This window comes from Carcharodon carcharias, chromosome 12 (genome assembly GCF_017639515.1).
Source record: "Carcharodon carcharias isolate sCarCar2 chromosome 12, sCarCar2.pri, whole genome shotgun sequence".
In the NCBI taxonomy this organism is placed as follows: domain Eukaryota; kingdom Metazoa; phylum Chordata; class Chondrichthyes; order Lamniformes; family Lamnidae; genus Carcharodon; species Carcharodon carcharias.
Window position 1 is genome coordinate 58,179,503 of NC_054478.1, and position 22,627 is coordinate 58,202,129.

The following is a 22,627-nucleotide window of genomic DNA, read 5'->3' on the forward strand; positions in this document are numbered from 1 at the left end:
TGGATAAGACTTAGATTAGATGTAGGTCAAATCAGATATTCTGTAAAAGCCTTTGTACTCTGCACCAATAGTGTGCCTTAACCATGACCTCAGAAAGCAGCCCTTCACTGACTCAGCATGAATGTTTGCATTCCCCAATCGCTGAACAAGGTTACCATTTTAATTCAACTTATGTTAAACAATGTGAGCTTTACAGCTGTGTTGTTGGACCTGCAATGAAAAGTGTGAACCCCAATCAATTGAGACAGTCCACATTGATTTCACTTAGAATCTTTTCAATTGGCGGAGAGGGTATTTCCAGTGTTACAGTTCAAGCTAGATTTTAACAGGCATGTATGATTTCATGAAGAAAGGGTTTTAATTCTCTACAGTGCTCAGTTTCCACAGATATAATTTTTTTATATAACAGTAACCTAATGATATAAATGACTCTGGTGGTGTGTACAATCATTGGTTTTGAGTCAACAGTGGATGCAACATTTGGTTTTCCATGCAAATACTATCACATGGATGGCACCATCCCTTACCAAAAAAACAAGCATTAGGTGGTACCACATAGTATGTTTCTAACTAAGAAATAATTACTCAGTATAATATGGTTATTTTTTATTTAACATATCGTAAGATTCCAAACATAATCTCAAAAATGATTGCATCCATGAATGGGAATACAAAATCAAACACTGCCAATTTCAGAACAGTAAGAACTAGAATTGATTGTTAACTTAATTTTGGAAAGTTAAGCACACATTCTAACCAGGATCCCAAAATGTTTGCATTTGTAACTTTATAAGTCTAAATGATTCTTGAAGTTTTCATTAATCAGCCTTTTAAGTAAAAGGTTATAATGAATTGTTGAATTAAATATAAATCTTACACTGCATTAAGAATGAAAAGCAAAATGTAGGACATTGGTGATCATTGTGGGCTTAGACAAATGAAAATCAGATGGTTTCTATAATGGCTGTTCGATCTGCAACATGGGTTTTAAGCCCAGGTCTGAGCTGAATTTTACTCATTAGAGTTTTGCAGGTACAGGAATGATGGATATGAGGGGCTAAGGCAGAAAGAGAACATTATTGAAGAGCTCTATATTAAGCAAAGCTAATGCAGCTAGACAAAGCAGTGAGGAAACTACTGAAGAAGTGATTCTCACTAGCTGAGGGTGTGAATGAACATTTCAGCAATGTTGAGGTAAGAGATATGGGAATCGGGGGCAATTCCCCTGGGGGTGGACGAGTGCAGTATTATTGGTGGACTGGATGCGAGTAAAATACACAACATAAGAGTTGAACAGAATAATGAGGTTGCTGAAAGGATGTGCATCAGATAAAACCAGATGCAGAAGATAAGAAGGACGGCTTTGGCTTTAACAACTTCAACTTGCTATGCACAAGCATTAAATTTGGTACAAGTTTAATTCTAGCATGTGATGTTTACACAACCATCAAAACCATACACTTGGTTCACCAATACTATCCAAGATGCAACATATTGACATTAAATTGTTGTGTAGTAGCAGCACATTTGCACAGTTCAAGTGGAGCTGCAGGAGTCACCAACTGGAGAAAATTGGGAAGTTGGGAAAATTTCTATTTAATATGGAAAAGAAAAAGAAAAAGTTTTTGCCTTTGATTCCTGCCATGATTGGAAGTTGAAAATTCACATACTGTTTCAGTTTATATTTCCATTTTAAAACTATTTTATTCTTCTGATATCGGCTTTCAACTTCTATTAAAGAAACAATCTTTTTGCATTTAGGAAATTGCTTGGAAATTTGGGCAAAACATTCTTACCCACCTCTTCATTACAAAATACAAATGTTAAGCCATCCAGTACTTTTACTTACATGGAGACGTACTTCATTTTTTCCTGCAACAAACTCCTTCCTCATTCCTACATGGAGTCCAAACATTTGACAGCACTGATATAACCAACACTTCCTTTATTGCAGCAAGATGTTGCAAAATGTGTGAAGTTTCTTCTGTTCTTTTTACATTTACTTGCCAGTCTTAGTGCTTCCATTGAAGTGATGTTCATGCAGAAGATGGAGTGAGAGTCTTTTATACAGCATTTGAATCTATTACTATATCCTGAGCCAAGAGGTAGTCTGTTGCAAATGTTGGCAAGTAAGTCATGGGAATCCACAGCAGCTTTGCATCAAAGCCTGCACTGTACCGGGTGCGAGGATACTTTGCTGTCAGGGCGTGCTCCATACACCACACCACCTGGGAAAGGTCTGTACTTGACAACTTTTTCACTAATTTCTCCTGTCTGGTGTCTGCTGAGGATGGCCCAAGAGAAATGTTAGAGAGGTAGATTGTAATAAAGCACAAATAAAAGGCAGCTGTAAATGCTGGAAACCTGGGACAGGATTTTTACCTCGTCGGGAGGGCGCGGTGGGCGTGCCTGCGAAGGGCCGTGAAACTGACCGCTGCCCGCAATCGTGCCCCAAACGTGATTTCAGCATGAAAGGCCCGCTCAGAGCCTCAGCGCTGCCAGGGTGGGGGAGGGAGGAGCGCGATCACTGAAGTTTGCGTGTGCCCGGGGGTGGGCTCGGTCAAAGGTCCCTGAAGGCACAGGGCTGCCTCAGGGAGCTGAAGATTTTAACATTACAAATGAAAAATGTAAAAATAATGAAAACATGTCCCCTCACGTGACTCTATCACATGAGCAGGGAAATGTTAAAAATGAGTTTTAAAATTTTATTTTATTTTTTAATCATTGGTTGAAACCTCATCCCACCCGTGGATTGATGTTTGGCAAAAAATGCCAAAGGCCGCATGTCCTATTTGCCCACCTGTCAATCGAATGGTTGGATGGGCAGCGAAAAATTTGGTTTAATTAATTGATTAAGGGCCTTAATTGGCATCTAATTGTTGTGGGTGCGCAGCTGCCTCTTGGGCACGCCCGCCAAGCGGAATGTCACGAGAGTGCACAATGACGTCAGGGCGCTCGCCCGATGTAATCGCACACTGTTTTGCTCCCATTCGGGTGGGGTGCGCACCGCCTGACGAAGGAAAATGTCTGCCCCTGATGTAAAAATAGAAAATGCTGCAAACGTACAGGAGGTCCTGTACGCCTCTGAAAGAGAAAGGACATGTTAACATTTCTAGAGTGGACTTGCAACACAACAAAACTGGAAGTTTAGTGAAAATTAAGCTGACAATAAAAGGCCATGGAAGGAGCAGGCAACAGGATACAGGATTATTGTGTTGAGGGGGTTGGGGGTGGGGGTGAGAGAGAAGAGATAAATGATACAATGCCCAAAAAATCCTTTTTTTTTTAAAAAAGAACATTGGTGTTAAAACTGCTGAACTGAAAAATTCAGCTGGTCTATTACAAACTTTTAAATAATAGAAACATAGAAAATAGGAATAGGAGTAGGCCATTCGGCCCTTCGAGCCTGGTCTGCCATTCATTATGATCATGGCTGATCATCCAACTGAATAGCCTGCTCCTGTTCTCTCCCCATATCCTTTGGTCCCTTTCACCCCCAAGAGCTATATCTAACCCCTTCTTGAAAACATACAATGTTTTGGCCTCAACCAATTTCTGTGGTAGTGAATTCCAAAGGCTCACCACTCTCTGGGTGAAGAAATTTCTCCTCATCTCAATCCTAAATGGTCTACCCGTATCCTCAGACTGTGACCCCTGGTTCTGGACTCCCCCACCATCGGGAACATCCTTCCTGCATCTACCCTGCCTAGTTCTGTTAGAATTTTATAGTTTTCTATGAGATCCCCCCTCATTCTTCTGAACTCCAGCAACTATAATCCTAACTGACTCAATCTCTCCTCATATGTCAGTCCCGCCATCCCAGGAATCAGTCTGGTAAACCTTTGCTGCATTCCCTCTATAGCAAGAACATCCTTCCTCAGATAAGGAGACCAAAACTGCACACAACATTCCAGGTGTGGTCTCACTAAGGCCCTGTATAATTGCAGCAAGACATCCCTGCTCCTGTACTTGAGTCCTTTCGCTCTGAAGGCCAACATACCATTTGCCTTCTTTACCGCCTGCTGCATCGGCATGCTTACCTTCAGTGACTGGTGTACAAAGACACCCAGGTCTCGTTGCACATTCCCCTCTCTCAATTTATAGCCATTCAGATAATAATCTACCTTCCTATTTTTGCTACCAAAGTGGATAACCTCACATTTATCCACATTATACTGCATCTGCCATGCATTTGCCCACTCACTCAGTTTGTCCAAATCACACTGAAGCATCTCTGCATCCTTCTCACAGCTCACCCTCCCACCCAGCTTTGTGCCTTCTGCAAATTTGGAGATATTACATTTAGTTCCCTCATCTAAATCATTAATATATATTGTGAATAATTGGGGTCCCAGCATCGATCCCTGTGGTACCCCACTAGTCACTGCCAGCCGTTCAGAAAAAGATCCGTTTATTCCTACTCTTCATTTCCTGTCTGCCAGCCAATTTCCTATCCATCTCAATACACTACCCCCAATCCCATGCGCTTTAATTTTACACACTAATTTCTTATGTCGAAAGCCTTCTGAAAGTCGAAATAAACCACGTCTACTGGCTCCCCCTTATCAACTCTACCAGTTACATTCTCTAAAAATTCCAGTAGATTTGTCAAGCATGATTTCCCTTTCACAAATCCATGCTGACTCTGTCCGATTCTGCCACTGTTTTCCATGTGCTCAGCTATTAAATCTTTTGTAATGGACTCCAGGATTTTCCCCACTACCAACGACAGGCTGACTGGTCTATAATTCCCTGTTTTCTCTCTACCTCCCTTTTTAAATTGTGGGGTTACATTACATACCCTCCAATCTGTAGGAACTGTTCCAGGTCTATAGAATCTCGGAAGATGACCACCAATGTATCCACGGAATGCAAGAATGGAAATAGCTAAATAAAGCAATGAAATCAACTAAAGTATGAAAACCTCCATTGGGCTTACCAATAGCCAAAATAAAAAAGACAAGCCAACAGCACAGGGGCAAACCCCTTGCTAGAATTGTGTTCAATCAGAACTCCTCAAACCTGCAATGTCAATCTGCCTCCCACCTGGGCTGTACTGGACCCTAGCCCATATGTGAAAAAAAGCTAAGATTTGAAGCTGCTAAAATCCATGCTTATGCCAGAGGGCTTCAGGGTGCTCAGGAAAAGATGAGGTATTTTCCATGACACTTGTGTTGAGCTTATTTGGAACAGTGTGAAACTGGGAGCTCAGATTGGAAATGGAAAGGGACGTAGAAGTGGCAAGCCCAGGCAGAAAGCTCAAGATCACACCTGAAAAAAGAAGTAAAGCGTTTAACAAAACAGTCACCAAATTTGTGTTTGGTCACCCCACTGTAGAGGAAACAATGCAGTAAGCAGACGAAGATAAATAAATGGGCCATGCACATCCAAAAAAAGAGAGGGGACATTGGTGATGAGACTTCCAAGAAAGCGTTCAACTAGAATTGTCAACACTAAGTCTTTACTGCAGCTGACCTTGGTGAACCAGTCAGTTTTATGCTTGACTTATAGCTGGCTACATAGAAACTGGCAGCAGGAATGCAAAAATGTAAAAACAGTTCAATTATGCTGGTCTGCTTAGCTACTTTTAGTGTCATTTGTTCTTCTGATGGCCTAGTTCTAGATTCTCCTACAAGATGAAACATCCTCTCCACATCCACCCTGTCAAGTCCCCTCAGAGTCTTATATGTTTCAATCCAAGTCACCTCTTACTCTTCTAAACTCTAGCGGATACAAGCCTAGCCTGTCCAACCTTTCCTCATTAGACAACCTGCCCATTCCAGGTATTAGTCTGGTAAACCTTCTCTGAACTGCTTCCAATGCAGTTACATCTTTCCTTAAATAAGGTGAACAATACTGTACACAGTATTCCAGATGTGGTCTCACTAGTGCTCTGTATAACTGAAGCATAACTTCCCTACTTTTGTATTCAATTCCCATGGCAATAAATGATAGCATTCTATCAGCTTTCCTAATTACTTGCTGTACCTGCATGCTAGCCTTTTGTCATTCATGCATTGGGACACCCAGGTCCCTCTACATTTCAGAGCTCTGCAATCTCTCACCATTTACATAATATGTTTCTCTTTTATTCTTCCTGCCAAATGGACAATTTCACATCTTCCTGATCTTTGCCCACTCACTTAATGTATCTATATATTTTTGTAGCCTCTTTATGTCCTCTTCACAAATTACTTTCCTACCTATCTGTGTTATCAGCAAATTTGGCAACCATCGCACCCATCCCTTCATCCAAGTCATTTAAATAAATTATAAACAGTTGAGGTCCCAGCCCTGATCCCTGTGGCACCCCACTCATTACATCTTGCCAACCTGAAAAAGACCCATTTATGCCTAGTCTCTGCTTCCTGTTAGCCAACCAATCTTCTATTCATGCCATAATGTTACCCCCTATACCATGAGCTTTTATTTTCCTCAATAACCTTTGATATGGCAATTTATCAAATGCCTTCTGGAAATCTAAGTACAGTACATCCACCTGTTCTCCTTTATCCACAGCACATATTACTTCCTCAAGGAACTCCAATAAGTTGGGTAGACATGATTTCCCATTCACAAAATCAAGTTGACTCTGATTGATTACCTTGAATTAATCTAAGTGTCCTGCTATAGCTTCTTTAATAATAGCTTCTAACATTTTCCCTCTGACAGATGTTAAGCTAACTGGCTTGTAGTTTCCCACTTTCTGTCTCCCTCCCTTTTTGAATAATGGAATTAAATTTGCTATCTTCCAATCTAATGGGACCTTTTCCCAATCTAGGAAGTTTCAGAAAATTAAAACCAATGCATCAACTATCTCATTAGCCACTTCTTTTAAGACTCTAGGATGAAGTCCATCAGGACCCGAACATTTGTCAGCCTGCAGCTCCAACAATTTACTCACTACCACTTCCCTGTGATTGTAATTTTCCTGAGTTCTTCCCTCCCTTCCATTTCCTGATTTATAGTGGCCACTGGGATGTTACTTATATCCTCTATAGTGAAGACTGATGCAAAATACCTTTTCAATTCATCTGCCATTTCCTTGTTTTCCATTATCAATTCTATAGACTCACTTTCTATAGGACCAGTGCTCACTTTGTTAACTCATTTCTTTTTTAAATATTTATAGAAACTCTTACTAGCTGTTTTTATATTTCTGGCTAGCTTTCTCTTGTACTTTAATTTATACATCTTTATTAATATTTTAGTCTTGCTTTGGCGTTCCTTATATTCTGTCCAATCTTCTGACCTTCCACCTATCTTTGCACAATTATACACTTTTTCTTTAAGTTTGATACAATCTTTAACCTTTCTAGTAACCACAGAGAGCGAAGACAACAGAGGAGAGAGTGACTGAGGCTCCTGGCTGCGCAGAGATAGGAGCAGCAACCTCAGGAAGAAGAGCCACAGCAAGCCGCCGCTGATCGGCGCCATGTGACGCCCAGGGTCTATAGATGCTGCTTTTCATTCCTGCAGATGACCAAGAACCAGTGTCGCCAAAGACTGCGCATGTCTATGGAACTGGTTGGTCACATCTGCCAGCTACTGCTAGTGACTGTGAAAGTGACCGCGGTGCTCAATTTCTGTGCCAGTGGCTGCTTTCAGGGCTCTGTGGGATCTTACAAGCCTCCACCTACAAATGCATCGATGATGTCACAGATGCCAGCTTTGTGAGGGCACACAACTTTGTGCATTTTGCCCAGGAGCAGAACAGCCAGGATGCAAAAGTGATTGGATTCACCCAGATCTCAGGTTTCCCATGGGTGCAGGGTGTAATCGACTGCATTCATGTGGCGCTCAGATCTCCATCACAACACACGGTAAACAATATCAACCGCAAGGGGGCCCACTCGCTGAATGTGCAGCTGGTGTGCGACCACCACAAACACATCCTGCAGGTGTATGCACGGTTTCCAGGGAGAGTGCATGACTCCTACATCCGCAGTTGGTCATAGATCCCTGGAGTCTTCCAGGGTCCACAGAAGCTGCAGGGTTGGCTCCTCGGGGACAAGGGCTACCCGCAGAGCCCATGGCTGATGACACCCGTGCAGCAGCCTCAGCCTGCAGCAGAGCGACGGTATAATGAAGCTCATGCTGCAACTCACAACTTGGTGGAGCAGGCCATCAGGATGCTGAAGATGAGGTTCGGGTGCCTGGACCGGTCTGGTGGAGCCCTGTAATACAGTACACAGAAGGTTTCACACATCGTCATCATCCGCTGCGCCCTTTACAACCTGGCGCTACAACGGGGAAACAAGCTGGCTGAGGAGGAGCTGGAGGTCTCCTCTGATGAGGAGGGCGCTGAAGGGATGAGGATGAGGTGGTTCTCGAAGGCGATGATGACGGAGATGAGACCCTTGCATTGGCTAGACAAGGCAGGCATGCTCGGGAGGCCATCATTGCAGCTAGATTTGTGGTGGGTGATGGCGACATGCAGTGAGCTGACCGCATAGATCCTCACATTGCATCTGTGAACATTTGACTCCACTTTGGCTTATGGCAGCTTAAATACCCTTTGAGAGAATGCTCCTGTCATGGAGACGCAGTGGAGGCCTTAATAGTTGCTTGATTCAGGAGGATGATGACGACATGCAGTGAGGACACTCCATAGATCTTCATATAGCCTCTGAGAATATTTGACTCCTGTCTGGCTGAGGACAGCTCACTTGTGCTCTGTGATCAGGGTCAGAGATGCAGCCATGAAACTTTAGAAGCATCTGATCCTCTGTCCACCTTCAGCACCTGAGCCCCTCGGGTGCACAATGTCAGTGGTCACAGATGCTGAAGAGATGGGGGCCAGCCCCACCTCAAAGCTGCTGAGAGCACACACAGAGAATGAGAGAACTGTATGGTGTCTGCCCACTACATTCTGGCAGTAATGACCAGCACCGCTGAGGTGCAGGCATCGGTAATGTTTCCAGGGAGTGTGAAGCCGGACCATCACTTTGGTCTGAAGGCTGCACAGAGCACGGGGAAGAGGCCGTGGACTGTGGCATCTGCCTTTATCTTGTGTAGAAAGGATTCACATCTGAGTCACAAGAACACTGCTCAACAGAACAAGGAGCAGGGAGACATCTTGAGAGTTTATTGACAATTGTGAACAGTATGTACAAGTGATTAACACCCATGCCCAGGCTGTGTACATAATTCTTCTTAACTTTCCTAACCCTGCCGTTACATTTTGCTGCTTCCTGCACTTCCACAGTGGAGGTGAAGGTAACCTGCTGACTGTAACGCCCTGTCTGACACCTTGGCAGGCGTCCTCTGGAGGGCCGAGACTTGGAGGGCCCTAGCTTGCTTTTGGGGTCCTGCTTTGTAGCAGTGTCACCCTCCTCAGCCTGTGAAGCTGGAGCTGCTGAAGTCACACAAAAAGGGGATTCAGATGGGCCGGGCACTCTCAGAGTCACCTGGATGGATGGCCCTGGGGTGTGCACCTGCTGATTCTCCTCCCTATGGGTGCCTGAGGGCCCCAGGCTGAATCCTTGAGGAGAAGGGGTGGCTGGAGTGAGATTGAACTACCTGGCATGCCTCTTGCTTACACACTGTTGGAGGTCAACTATGGCATGAGCGATGGAGTTGAGCCCATGCAGCAGTGCAGGAGCGACATCCTGGATCAAGGTCTCTATGGCGGCTGCCATCCTACCAGTGTTGACCTCAGTGCGTTGGCATGCCGACGCTATCACCTCAGAGCGTAGGTGGACGGACTTCTTCATTGTGCCTTGCAACCTAAGGAGTGCAGCGGCCATCCCTTCTTGATGTTCCCAAGCTTGCCTTTGCAGCTCCAGCAACTGTGACATGACCGAATCTAGAGGCTAATCCCCTGACCCGGACTCAGAAAATTTCTGGCCTCCAGCTGTCCTCTGAGTGCCAGATACCTGGGAAATCCCTGCCGCCGCCTGCTGTGGATCAGACAGTGCGATGTGCTCACCAGATTTTTCGTCCCGAGGCTATTCTAAAGTTAGGTCCCACCGAGATGTGTGTCTCTGTACTGGTGGAGGGTGTGGGTGAGCGCTGTTTCGGGACTTCAAGGAGGGTGCCTCCAGATTCCTCTTCAGAGGTTTCTTCGGAGCTTGATTGGAAGCCCTGGCTGTTTGGCAGATGTGCCTGCAGAAGCAAGGGGAGATAATTAGTGCATGGCAATGACCTGTGAAACAGGACACCACTCACAGCATGGTTGTCTGATGGATGTGGCACTGCTGGATCCTCACTTGGTAGAGCTGACCTCACTGTCAGCACAGGACTGGTCCATATTGTCGCCGGCTGGATGGCTCTGTTTTCAAAGTCCGTGAGGACCTTGATTTCAGGCATTCCTCCACCGGTCTGTGGCCTCTCCCTCTTGTTGTGTGGCAGCTTGTCCTGCATGAATAGAGGAGAAAGTGTAAGCAGGACGCCTGCCAAGACAGATGTTAAGTGTGCCTGGCATGTGTGGGTGGTGAGTGGTCCCATGGATGGGATGAGGACAATGTCGTTGAGAGTGAGAGAGTGAATGGTGATGTCTTGGCAGTGAGTGAGGGTCCTATGGATGTGTGATGGGTTTGTGAGTGTCTGAGTTGAGAGTGATGAGAAGAGTGACTTACCCTGGTGGAATGGAGGAGATCATTCATCCTCTTGCGGCACTGGGTGGCTGTCCTCTTTTGAAGATCATTGGCGCTGACCACCGCTGCCGTCACCTCGCATGCCTGGTTGGTCTTGCCACTGCCCATCCTGCAGCCAGAGCTGGGATAGAGGACATCTCAGTGGACCTCCATGGCAACCAAAAAGCATTCCAGTGGTATGTCGCTGAACCTGGGATCCGCAGTCTTTTGCCTTTCATGGACATCTTCCCTGCAGCAGTCATGGGCTGGAAGCACTGAGATATGTGTGCGGGGTTGAACTTTAAATATGGCGGCTGATGTGATGAAGCAGCGGGCTCCCCCACCCACCATGGAAACAGCATGTTTCCCATGAATGCAGAAATATTGTGACGGGTTTGAGAGGATACGGTGTGAAAACCTGCCATCATAGCCGGCAGGTAAATGTTGTTTTACCCGCCCGCTACTGCACTCAGTGCAAATCTGAGATGATTCCACCCATAGGCTTATACCCACTCCTCTCTCCCTCAAACTAAATGTAAAATTCAAGCATATTATGGTCGCTCCTACGTAGGAGCGCTTTCACTCTTGAGATCATTAATTAATCCTATCTCATTGCACAATACCAGGTCCGGTATAGCCTGCTTTCTGGTTGGCTCCAGAACATGCTGTTCTGAGAAACTATCCCAGAAATATTCTATGAACTCCTCATCTAGGCTACCTTTGCCCATCTGACTTTTCCAGTCTATATGTAGATTAAAATCTCCCATGATTATCACTGTGCCTTTCTGACAAGCTCCCTTTATTTCTTCCTTTATGCTCCATTCTACTATGTGGTTACTAATAGGGGGCCTGTACACAACTTCCACAAGTGACTTCTTGTCTTTAACATTTCTCAACTCAACCCAACTGTCTCCACATCCTGGTTTCCTGAACTTAGGTCATCCCGTTAATTGTGCGAGTACCATCATTGACTAATAGGACCATCCCTCCACCTTTCCCTCACTTCCTGACCTTCCTAAATGCCCCATACTCTTTGATTTTCAGGTCTCAAGCCATGTCCTCCTGCAGCTATGTTTCTGTAATGGTTATCAAATCGTACTTATTTATTTCTATGTGCACTCTCAGTTCATCTGTTTTGTTTTGAACGCTTCATGCATTCAGATATAGAGCTTTTAGTTTTATTCTTTTATTCTTTTTATAACCTCTAGTCTTGTCTTGTGTCGGGGTAGAGAGATTGGGAGTGGGGAAGCGATGGTGTTGGGGGAGTGAGGTTGGGAGTGGGGAAGTGATGCTGTCATGGGTGGGGTGGGGTTGGGAGCGGGGAGGCAGTACGGTGGGTGGAGAGTGTAATGGGGGAAAAAGCAGCAACTATGGAGGTAGGTGCAAGGGGGAGGAAGGCGGAAGGAAAGGAGTTTGGAGGAGGGGAGGGCTTTCAGGGGACGAAGGAGTTTGAAGCAGGGAAGGAGTCTGGGGGGAAGGAAGGAGTTTGAAGAGGGGGAAGGAGTTCAGGGGGAGGAAAGAATAAGGGTGGAGGAAGGGCTAAGGGGGGTGGGATGTCCAGGTGAGTGTGCAAGGGAGGGGTTTGTAGAGACAATACTGCCTCCTGGGGAGTGAAATTAGGGTGGGCATGCTGGGAGGGAATGGTGAGAATGAGAGAGGGCAGAAGGAGCAGGGAGAGTGGGAGGGTGAGGGGGTGATGGTAGCAGTAGAAGGGACAGCGAGGGTGGTTGCTGAGGACACAGAGGCAGGCATGGACACTGGGAGTGGAAAGGAGGAGGTCGGGGAGGTCAACGTGAATGGGGTGGAATTCTTGGGAAGATAGGGAATGTGCGCGTTCACCTGGGCATCCCGGAAAGAAAAGAGTTCTGGCTGGTAGTTGAAGGTAGGGAGGTGGGAGGCGATGCCAGGGTAGTCAACAGCGATCGGGGAAAGGACATGGTTGACTGGGGGAGGGGAAAGGACCAGAGGGCTGAAGACATACTTAACAACCACCATACTTTTAAAATCGAAAGTGAAAGGAGCCTCACGTCGGGCAGGCACATGTGCTGCATGGGAGTGTAATCAGTGAGTGGGCGGAGATGCAGGTCAGCTCAGATAGACAACTGAAAGAGAACCCAGCAGGCAGCATTCAAAATGCTCAGGACAGTGAGATAAGTGTGATGGAGGAAGGCTCTGCTTGTGTGGGAGAGTGCTTGCCTGAGGCTCCGAAAGGCTCTGCCACACACACACTGCTCCCCCCAGAATCACTCGTGGTCCAGCCATGTGCTGCTGAGCTGCTAGTCGGGGCAGAGGGCAGATGGGGAATGCAGGGGGAGGGTTTGCGAAGCCTGTAAATGAAGCTGATTACACAATTACACATTATTCAGTGAAAGTGAATATATATTTTTTCTTTATTCTTCCATGGGATGCGGGTGTCACTGGGAAGGCCAGCATTTGTTTCCCATCCAGAATTGCCCTTAAACAGAATGGTTTGCTAAGCCATTTCAGAGGACAGTTAAGAATCAACCACATTACTGTAGATCTGGAGTCACATGTAGGCCAGACCAAGTAAGGATGACAGATTTCTTTTCTAAAAGGACATGAGTGAACCAGATGGATTTTTACGACAATCAATGGTAGTTTCATGGTCACTGTGCCTAGCTTTACACTCCAGATTTATTAATGGAATTCAAATTCCACCAGCTACCACTGTGGGATTTGAACCCATATCCTCAGAGCATTAGCCTGGGCCTTTGGATTACTAGCCCAGCAACATTACCACTACACCATTTTCTTCCCATCTATTGTCAGATTATAAAGTGACAAAATATGTTCACCCGTGCAACCAGCTATGATCAGAAATTCTTAACTTTTCTAGGCATACCACTTCTTTTAGGTGCTGCCCTGACATCTGCAACAGGGATGGAGACAGTCTATGCAACAGTTGGCCCTGTTGCCTCCGATGACTTTGGCATGGGTCCTCTGGAGGTTCGAGGTCTTGAGGCCCCTGGCTTGCTTTGGCTGTCCTTCTGTGGGCCAGCTGCTCCCTCTGCGATGACAAAGGATGAGGTTGAGGGAGGCTCAGAGGAAGAGAACAGCCGCTGAGATTCCTGAGTGGATGACCCGGGGTGTCCAGCTGCTGGTCCTCCTCCCTTTGGGTGCCTGAGGGCCCCAGCCTGACTCCTTGAGGGGAAGGAGCACTTGGGAAGACATTGATGTGCCCTGTTTCCCTTGTGTTGCCACTGCAGGAACTCACCCATAGCTACCACGATGGAGGGCAGGTCTGTGCGCATCTCTATGTTCTGCTGGACCAGGATCTCCATGGCGTCTGAAATCCTTCCCATGGAGGCCTCCATACACGATCATTTGGGCATCACTCCATCAGAAAGCAGGCACTCCTCTGACTTGAGTGCCACTCTGTTGAGGGTTCAATAGCTCTGTGAGAAGCTCCCCCACCATCCACTGACTTCCCACGATGAGTTGGAAAGCCGAATCCAGAGGCTCGTCACCTGACTCGGACCTCACAGGTGCCTCTTCCCCAGCTGTCCTCCAAGTGCCGGGGATCTCGGCTGAACCTGCTTCCTCCTGCTGTGACAAGTGCGATGACCACCAGATTGTGAACTTGCTCTAGATCTAGGTCCCACCGAGGTGTGTGTCTCTGCGCTAGTGGAGGGTGTGGGTAAGCGCTGTGACAGGTTTTCCAGGCTGCTTATTTCCAGATCTTCAAAGGAGGAGGTGTACTCCTGGCTGGAGGTGAGGACCTGGATGGAGCTGAGGGACTGGTTGGTTGAGAGTTTTGGTCACTTGGTGAACCAAAGTAGAGGTAATTAGTGCATGGCAGCAGAGTCAAAAGCAGGAGAGAGAGCATTCACAGTTGTGTTGAGAGAGGGATGATGTGGTGAAGGACCCTCACGAGGGTAGTGGCCGATGACTTCTCCATCGCCTCAGGCATAGTCCATGTCCTCACCAGTCAGTGTGATGGCACCTTCCTCAAAGTGAGTGAGGGGCCTAATGTGGACCACTCCACCCGGGGTTTGGGACCACGCCTTTCTGTTGTGAGCCAGCTTCTCCTGCATAAAAACAGATGGAGAGAGTGTGGGCAGGATGCATGACACTGCGTGGAATTTTTGTGTGGTGAGCAGAGCCATGGATGGGATGAGGACACGAGCTCCAGAGGATATGAACCTGATTGAGATGTGAGGATGTGTGTGAGAGTTAATGATGATGTCCCTTGAGGTGTGAGATCCCTGTGGATGTGTGATGGGTTTGTGAATGTGTGAGTTGAGAGTGATGAGAAGAGTGACTTACCCTGGCAGCAAGGATGAGATCATTCATCCTTTTCCTGCACTTGGTTGCTGCCCTCTTTTTCTGGCCATTGGGGCTGACCACTGCTGCCACCGCCTCCCATGCTGGATTGATGACCTTGTTTGTTGGCCTACACCCACAGCAGGGATAAAGGATATTGCTGTGGGCCTCCACTGTGTCCAGTAGGCATTTCAGGGAGGTGTCGCTAAATCTGGGGGCAGCACTTTTCCTCCCTTTGGCAGCCATCAGTTTGTAGCAGCTTTCTATGCCTTGAAGAGTGCTAGCTCTGTGCAGGGGCGGCCTTTAAATATGGCTCCCGATTTACTGAAAGCCTGAGGTGACGGCAGGACAGGCAAATCAGAGGACACCCCACCAGCGACCTGGCATGTTTCCCAGGAATGCATAATTAAAGAGGCAGGAACGGGATGATACAGCGTGAAAACTCGCCATTGCGGCCAGCGGGTACAATGTCCTTTTCCCCACCCAGTACTGCACTTAGTGTAAATCTGGGACGATTCCACCTGATGTCTTCTAATTGCTTCACTGAGATGATCTCCACCAGTTTCATGTCATTCCAGTTCCTCCAAGATTTGTTTGGGCATACCACCAGTTATGACTCATCTTCCCCCTTCCCCTGCTCACTTCATTTTACTCAGTTACATGAAAGGGTTCACTTACTTTCCAGTTCTGATGAAGGGGTTACGCCTGGAATGTTAATCTGTATATTCCCTTTATGCAGATCTTGCTGGCCTACTATATATATACAATACTCCCATTAAAAACTGCAAATTCCTGTTCTACTTGATTTACATGAGCTAAAATACATGGTTCAAAACTTTCAGCTTTCCTTGAACAGTCCAGGAGTGGGGCCCCACCCAAACTAACTTTTACACAGAGCTCTAATATACAATAATTTAATTGTTTGTTGTATGGCCTAAGGAAATGCAATATTTATACATGTTGTGAGAGATTCATGGCATGATTATACAATATTGTACTGCAACAAATTATAACTTTTTAAGCTTATCATTTAAGTACGAAATGAGACTGAAATTGATTGCTGCTTTTAAGTTAACAGTAACCAAACTTCCTTTAACAGTCAGAGAAATCTATAAAACTTTTCTTCGTAATGAACTAAGGTTAATCAATTCAGGACCTATGTTTATAAAGTATGGCTGTAGGCATTTCAGACAAATGTGCAATAGCTTAGTTTTGTGGCAAACACCAAGATATTGATGTGAAGTATTGCTGAAAAAAAATGCTGAAAAAATTGCTGTATTACCAAATGACTATTTATATTGGTATTACTCTGCCCAAAAATTGGTGCATACTCCTTTATTCACTATTTTAACAGAAGCATTCAATTATTTATTTTAAGTAGGCTATCATTAAAATAGAAATATTAAAATGTTTGCTCATATTCACAGTGTAATTCATCCGGCTGAAAGTTCCTTATAAAAGTTAAAAGTGTTATATATTTCTTACATTGTATTAAATAATCTTCTCCATATTGTTTTTTCACATCGGGCGGGAGGTGGCTCCAGATGTCTTGCTTTTCATGATGCTGTAAGCTGCAATCAGTCAATTTGGTTACAAAAATTCCAGGTTCGATACAAGAAACTTTAATTCCAAAGTGCTTCATATCACGCCTGAGTAAAGAACAGATTTTGCAAAGAGATGAGACAGAAATAACTAGTTGGTTATGTTGTAGAACTTTTCCAACATAGAAAATAGATTTTTTTTAGTCATTAATACATTTCTTGTAAAATAACTTTTCCTCACTCACTGCTATGAACAAAGGTGGGAGTTTGATCTTACTTCAAAGACAGCACAAGGAACAGTGAGATATGTAATTATGTGGCATCACATCTGCTGCTTTTGTTGATCCCAAAGCATATAGAACTAACAGGTTCAGGATAACTTATCAACAAAGACTGGATGATCATGCTGCAGTACCTATGGATTCATACTACAGTATTCTTCAAGGGAAACAAAAGAGGGGGAATTAAGCGTACATTTTAATTTCACTTAACTATCCATGTAAATCCTGATCTGAGCCTAGAAATTAAACTACATAGGTTAAAATAGCAGGAAAAGGAACATAATACAGGTGCATTATGCTTTTGTGTGCTTTTATCATGAACAACTTTTTCAAGTGTCTTGCTAATAAAAGAGTAATGGTTAGTGTCTGCAGCATCCACTTAGTTATCATTTGCAATGATTTACTGAAATCCCAAAATCGTTTTTTTTAATTCAGTCACGGGAAGGCACCTCATTCACATTCTTTGGGGGGTCATTTCATGTTTATTCTTGGGTGTGTAAGATTGAAGCAGAGGTATTCTCCTATCTCACCTGCATTCTTGAAAGGTGAAGTTGTAGTGCAAAAGAAAAGATGTGTTTACACATGAAGGAGGGTCATATATTGTGCAATGCCATGTGTTCTCTGTCATCTGGCAGAGTTTTCATGCTATGAGCCCATACTCAGAGCTTGTGTGCACTCCTGTCTACCAATCGTTTCCAACTTTCCTAGAGTACATCTGCTAAGCTCACCAATAGGTGGCAGCACTTTGCCACCTCAAGGTGCCGAAGTTCTGCCTCTCTCAGCCCTGATGTTCGAACCTACAACCTTGGTTGTTTCTCAACCTTTAATTGCCTGTATTGCAGCCACAAGGCTCTCAACACAATACTGGGACGCAATGCTGTGTGAGCCATCACCTGAGCACTCATCAAGACGTGTGATGCTAATTGCAAATGGTGATCTTTGGTGGGCAACAGAACCTTTGAGCATGCTCTGAAAGTGCTTTAGACAATGTTGAGGGGAGCAATGGGATAGGAGCGAGGATGTACTGAAGCTGAAGTCTGCTCTTTATTGGCAATAACTTGTCACCTTGAGCATTTTGGAATTCGCAAGGTCTAGGGCTGGCCAAGAGGGCACAATGTGCATCTTAGCGAGGAGGCATTTTAATGTATGGCACACAAGTGGTTGAACGTTGTCATCCTCAGGTGGTCCACATGTACAGTAAGGTGAGGATAAAAGCAGGCCAACATCCCTAACTGAGTGCCGGATGTTAATGTGATCGAGCAGAAGACGACACAGAGGATTGAGTCATCTCTGATTAGATGCATGCCTGCAAATGTCCTCGGTTGCCTTGACTCAAGTGTCACCTATCAGTTTCACCATCGAGGTTAGACAGAATGCGTTGTCCTATTGTTGGAGATGAATCTCTGTGAGGAACTTTGTCAGATTGAAGTCATAGAGCTACAAGCCCATTGAGGATAGTGGAACAGCTCCTGGCTCCCATTGCGACTCGGATGCAGGAGAGATGTTTGAAGTACCTTCTGATATCTGATGCTAGGACTCCCTTCTCCAGTTAGCACCTCATCTCAGCATGGACACATGCTCCCAAGACTTCATCACTCTTCAAAAGATCAGGACAATGTGAGCCTGGTGTGTAACTATTGACTCCCATATTGAAGTGCATGGGTGAATTGAGAGAAATAGCAAAGCTGGTGTTCATGTGGGCCCATGATGGAGGGCACTTGTCCAAGGGGGTACTCACTACAACTTGTCGTCCTCTTTATGGAATATGGTGGCTGTGAGGGACTCACACACATGCCTGTCTCGTCTGGCATGTGCAATGGCCTCTTCTCCTGCATCTCGGCTTCCTCGAACTTCCTCCTTATTCCCTTTGATGTCCTCCTCATCAGAGAAGACATATAGTTATTCCATGTCAGCATCTGGCAAGTCTTTCCGACTTTGCAGTGCCAGGTTGGTTGTACAGCGCACAGAGAGCCACAATGATCCGTAAGACCCTCGGGGGAGTGTACTGGAGTGCTCCATCAGATCTGTCCAGGCATCGGAATCATATCTTTCAGATGCCTATGGTCTGCTCCACCAATGGCTCAGGTAGTGGCAGGAGCATTGTTGGCCCTTCTGTCTGCAGGTTTCTGTGGCCACTGCATGGGCATCATCAGCCACGTCCTTTGCAGGTAGCCCTTGCCATTGAGGGGCCAACCCTGGACCATGTGTGGTCCCTTGAAGATGTCCGGGATCTATGATCTACTCAAGATGTATGAGTCGTGGGCACTTCCTGGATATCTGGCGCAAATCTACATGATAAATTTCTTATGATCTCAGAGCAGCTGTACATTGAGCAATTGGTAACCTTATTTGTCTATGCATTGGAGTGCCTGTTGCCAAGGAGCTTTTATAGCCACATGAGTGCTGTCGATGGCACCCTGCACTTGCAGGAATCCAGAAATCGCTGCAAAACCCAGTGCTCTGGTGTCCTGGCTTGCTTGCTCTCTGTCAAAGTTGGCGTAATTGTGGGCCTTGGAAAAAAGGATGTCTGCCACCTCATGTAAGCATTTGTAAGTGGGTGCTTGAGAGATCCTACAGAGGTCCCCAGTGGAGCCCTGGAAAGAGCCACTTGTGTAGAAGTTCACGGCAGCAGTTACTTTCACAGCTAGTGGCAATGGATGTCCTCGAAGTCCCTGTGATGCCAATTCCTGGAGAATGTGGAAAATCTGAGTCACCAAGTCTCTGGACATGTGGAGGCATTGGCGACACTGTCTCTCACTCATCTGCAGATGACACCTGAGTTCTGTTGACCTTCGTTCTTGCATGGCACCTACGCACAATGTCTCTGTGAACCTCATCCTCTGTGTCTGGAGTGGGCCCTGCTGCCCCTTGGTCTTGAGGGTTTAGCACCTCCCTTTGGTGAGCCTGGTGACTCCGTTGCAAGCTTCTCCTTCTCTCCTGCCTATATGCAATGACGCAGGCAGCAATAAATCTAGGCTCCATATTCCTAATGGTCTCCTCTCTGCAGCATCAATGAAAAACAGACATGAGCCAGCATCAGCCGGCAAACGTCCTATTTCTGTCAATGACTCACTGGTGAATGTGGATTCAAGGGATCTGTTCCAGTGTCGAAAACTAATCGCCCAAAGAATCCAGGCCAGCACAGGGTATGTTTCAAGATTCTCCTCCCCTGCATGTCCCCCCTCCCCACCCTACTATACATGACCAACTGCTATAACATTGCTTTGGACAGGTGCTTCAATATGCTGCTTTCAGCCCAGTTGCTTGGGTCCTCATTCACTGCACTCTACTACCACACTCCTTGGAATACACATGAGAGAAAACGTTTAGTCAGGAACCCAGATTATTTGATGGGGGCCTGAGGCTTCTCTTCTCTAAAGCTGCCAGCTTCATGATTGTAACACGCATCTGAAGCTTGTCCAGTCGTCCAATTGTTCTGGAGTGTGTTACCACTCTGGGGCATCTCTACGCTATGAACAGGGGCTTAAGACAAGGAGGTCGATTAGTACCACTGTGCAGGATTAATCTTGCATGAAAGCACATCATAGCTTCGTTTTCCTGGTTCCCTGCATTGTCATTGGAGGGTTCCTAACATGTCTCAGCTGTGCATCTCTCCTCATTTAGGAATGCAGAGCTCAGTTGGGTGCCCATTTAATCGCCCTCCCACCCATCCCATGCAAGTACTTGCCCTCCAGTTGGCCCTCAGAGTCCTCACCAGCAGAGCAGCTCCTCATTTTAATTTTGTACTGCACCATCGCCCCAGGTTGGAAGATGGTGGTTCTGAGGTTACTACCAGACCAGCTTGGACCCTCCCTATGTGAACGTAGAAACCCCTCCCATCGTCTTGGAGGGGCTAAATAATCAGGTTTCCATCCCTCCAAGAATCTCTCGATCCTCCACCTGTATTCCTTGATCCCATCATGATTGAGCTGGATATCTGTTTGTTACCCCTGGAACATGATGAGGTCGATATGCCTATGCCTCATGTGGACCTCACCCCTCAACATCTTGAGGATACTTGCACAGTCTGACATAAATACCACCCTTCCTTTCTGACACCCTTGAATGCCCCCACAATACCATTTCCCAATCTAAAGGCTGTAGCTGTCCTCCCTGACAGTGTGCAATCTGCGGCCCAGTGTGATACCAGAAACCCCCAGGACCAATGCACATGATGTTATGACAACATCCTGTGCACAGCATGCTGGGTACAACTGAGACTGGACTGACAGGCCCTCCCCCTGCCTTGAGTGGGACAAGGACAGTCTTTGCAAGCTCAACATTGAAGTGCTTCTTCACTTAGCCATTGTCCCATTCTGGCCCAAAGTTACTTAAGTCGTTCTGTAACCAACTCTCTCCCCATCTTGGCATTGTGGGCGCTTCCCCACCACACACTACCATCCTGCCCCCTGCCCCCACCCCCCCACCCCCCAGTCATGTGTCTGAGTACTACCTTCCCCACTGTTACCCCTCAGTGGAGCCCTTGCCCTGCAGCCCCTCTTAACACATCTTCCTACCTCCCCCTGGATCATGACCGCACCACCAAATGTCAAGCCATTGTTTCCAGAACTGTCACTGACCTCATCTCCTCTGGAGACCTTCCTTCCACAGCTTCTAACCTCATAATCTCCCAACCCCATTCATCCCACTTCTACCTCCTTCCCAAAATCCATGAACAGGACTATCCTGGTAGACCCATTGTGTCAGCCTTTTCCTGCCCCATGGAACTGGTTTCTTTCTATCTTGACTCTTTTGACCCTCCCAGAACCATGATAGGGTCCTCCTTGTCCCCACTTTTCACACCAGCCTCCGCATTCAATGGTTCGTCCTCTGCCAGTTCCGCCAACTCCGACACGATACCACCACCAACACATCTTCCGCTCACCCACCCCCCTGTCAGCATTCTGTAGGGACCATTCCCACCTTGACACCCTGGTCCACTCCTCCATCACCGCTAACTCCTCATCCCCTCCCCACGGCACCTTCCTATGCAATCACAGAAGGTGCAACACCTGCCCCATTACCTCCTCCCTCCTCACCGCCCAAGGCTTCAAATATTCCTTTCAGGTGAAGCTGTGCTTCACTTGCACTTCCTTGAATTTGGCCTGTTGCATTTGCTGCTCCTAATATAGTCTCCTCTACTTTGGAGAGACTAAACTCAGATTGGGTGATCACTTTGGGGAACATCTTCACTCAGTCTGCAAGCCTGACCCAGACCTTCTTGTCATTTGCCATTTCAACACACCACCCTGCTCTCATGCCCACATGTCCGTCCTTGGCCTGCTGCAATGTTCCAGTGAAGCTCAACACAAACTGGAGGAACATCACCTCATCTTCCGACAAGGCACTTTACAGCCTTCTGGACTTAACATTTGAGTTCAACAACTTCAGACCATGAACTCTCTCCTCCATCTTTACCCCTTTTTTAATCAATTTTTAAAATTGTTATTTATTTTTATTTTTTATTTAGTTATTCATTTTTTAATACATTTTTTTAAGAATTCATTATCCTTTTTTTCATCATTTTTCCCCAACACTGCCCCCCACCACAGGATCATCTGTCACTTGTTTCTATGTTGTGCTTTCACAAAGCACTGACCTTTGTTCTGCTATTAATACATTGCTATCTTAATTTTATTCCACTATCAGCAACTTCTTTAGTCTTTAACAGTACCATTAACACTTCCTTTGTCCTGTTTCCATGACATCTTTGTCAATCTCCCCTGAGCTCCCACCTATCCCTGACATTCTATTTTGCTCCACTTGCTTCACCCTCTCTTAAACAGTGTAAAATCTATTGTATTTCTCCTTCTCTTTAGCTCTGAAGAAGAGTCATATAGCTCAAAATGTAAACTCTGTTTCTCTTTCCGCAGGTGATGCTGAGATTTTCCAGCATTTTCTGTTTTTGTTCCTGCAGCCCCTTCCCTTGCCTCAGGTGAATTTT

General features: G+C 46.0%; 1 protein-coding gene across 4 annotated transcripts in view; it reads right to left on the bottom strand.

Moving 5' to 3' along the window:
* Positions 1-591: 591 nt before the first annotated feature.
* The window catches only part of LOC121285312 (dehydrogenase/reductase SDR family member 9-like), a 66,087-nt gene continuing 44,051 nt past the window's right edge, over positions 592-22,627 (bottom strand). The window contains exons 4-5 of one of the 4 annotated variants that reach the window (XM_041201767.1): positions 16,347-16,432; positions 592-2,281 (exon numbers count right to left, since the gene is read on the bottom strand). In XM_041201767.1, the coding sequence (XP_041057701.1) occupies positions 2,064-2,281; positions 16,347-16,432 (304 nt within the window). In that variant the 3' untranslated portion in view covers positions 592-2,063. Of the gene's footprint in view, positions 2,285-16,346; positions 16,511-22,627 lie in introns of all 4 variants that reach the window. The other 3 variants (XM_041201766.1, XM_041201765.1, XM_041201764.1) reach the window with 3 other exon arrangements.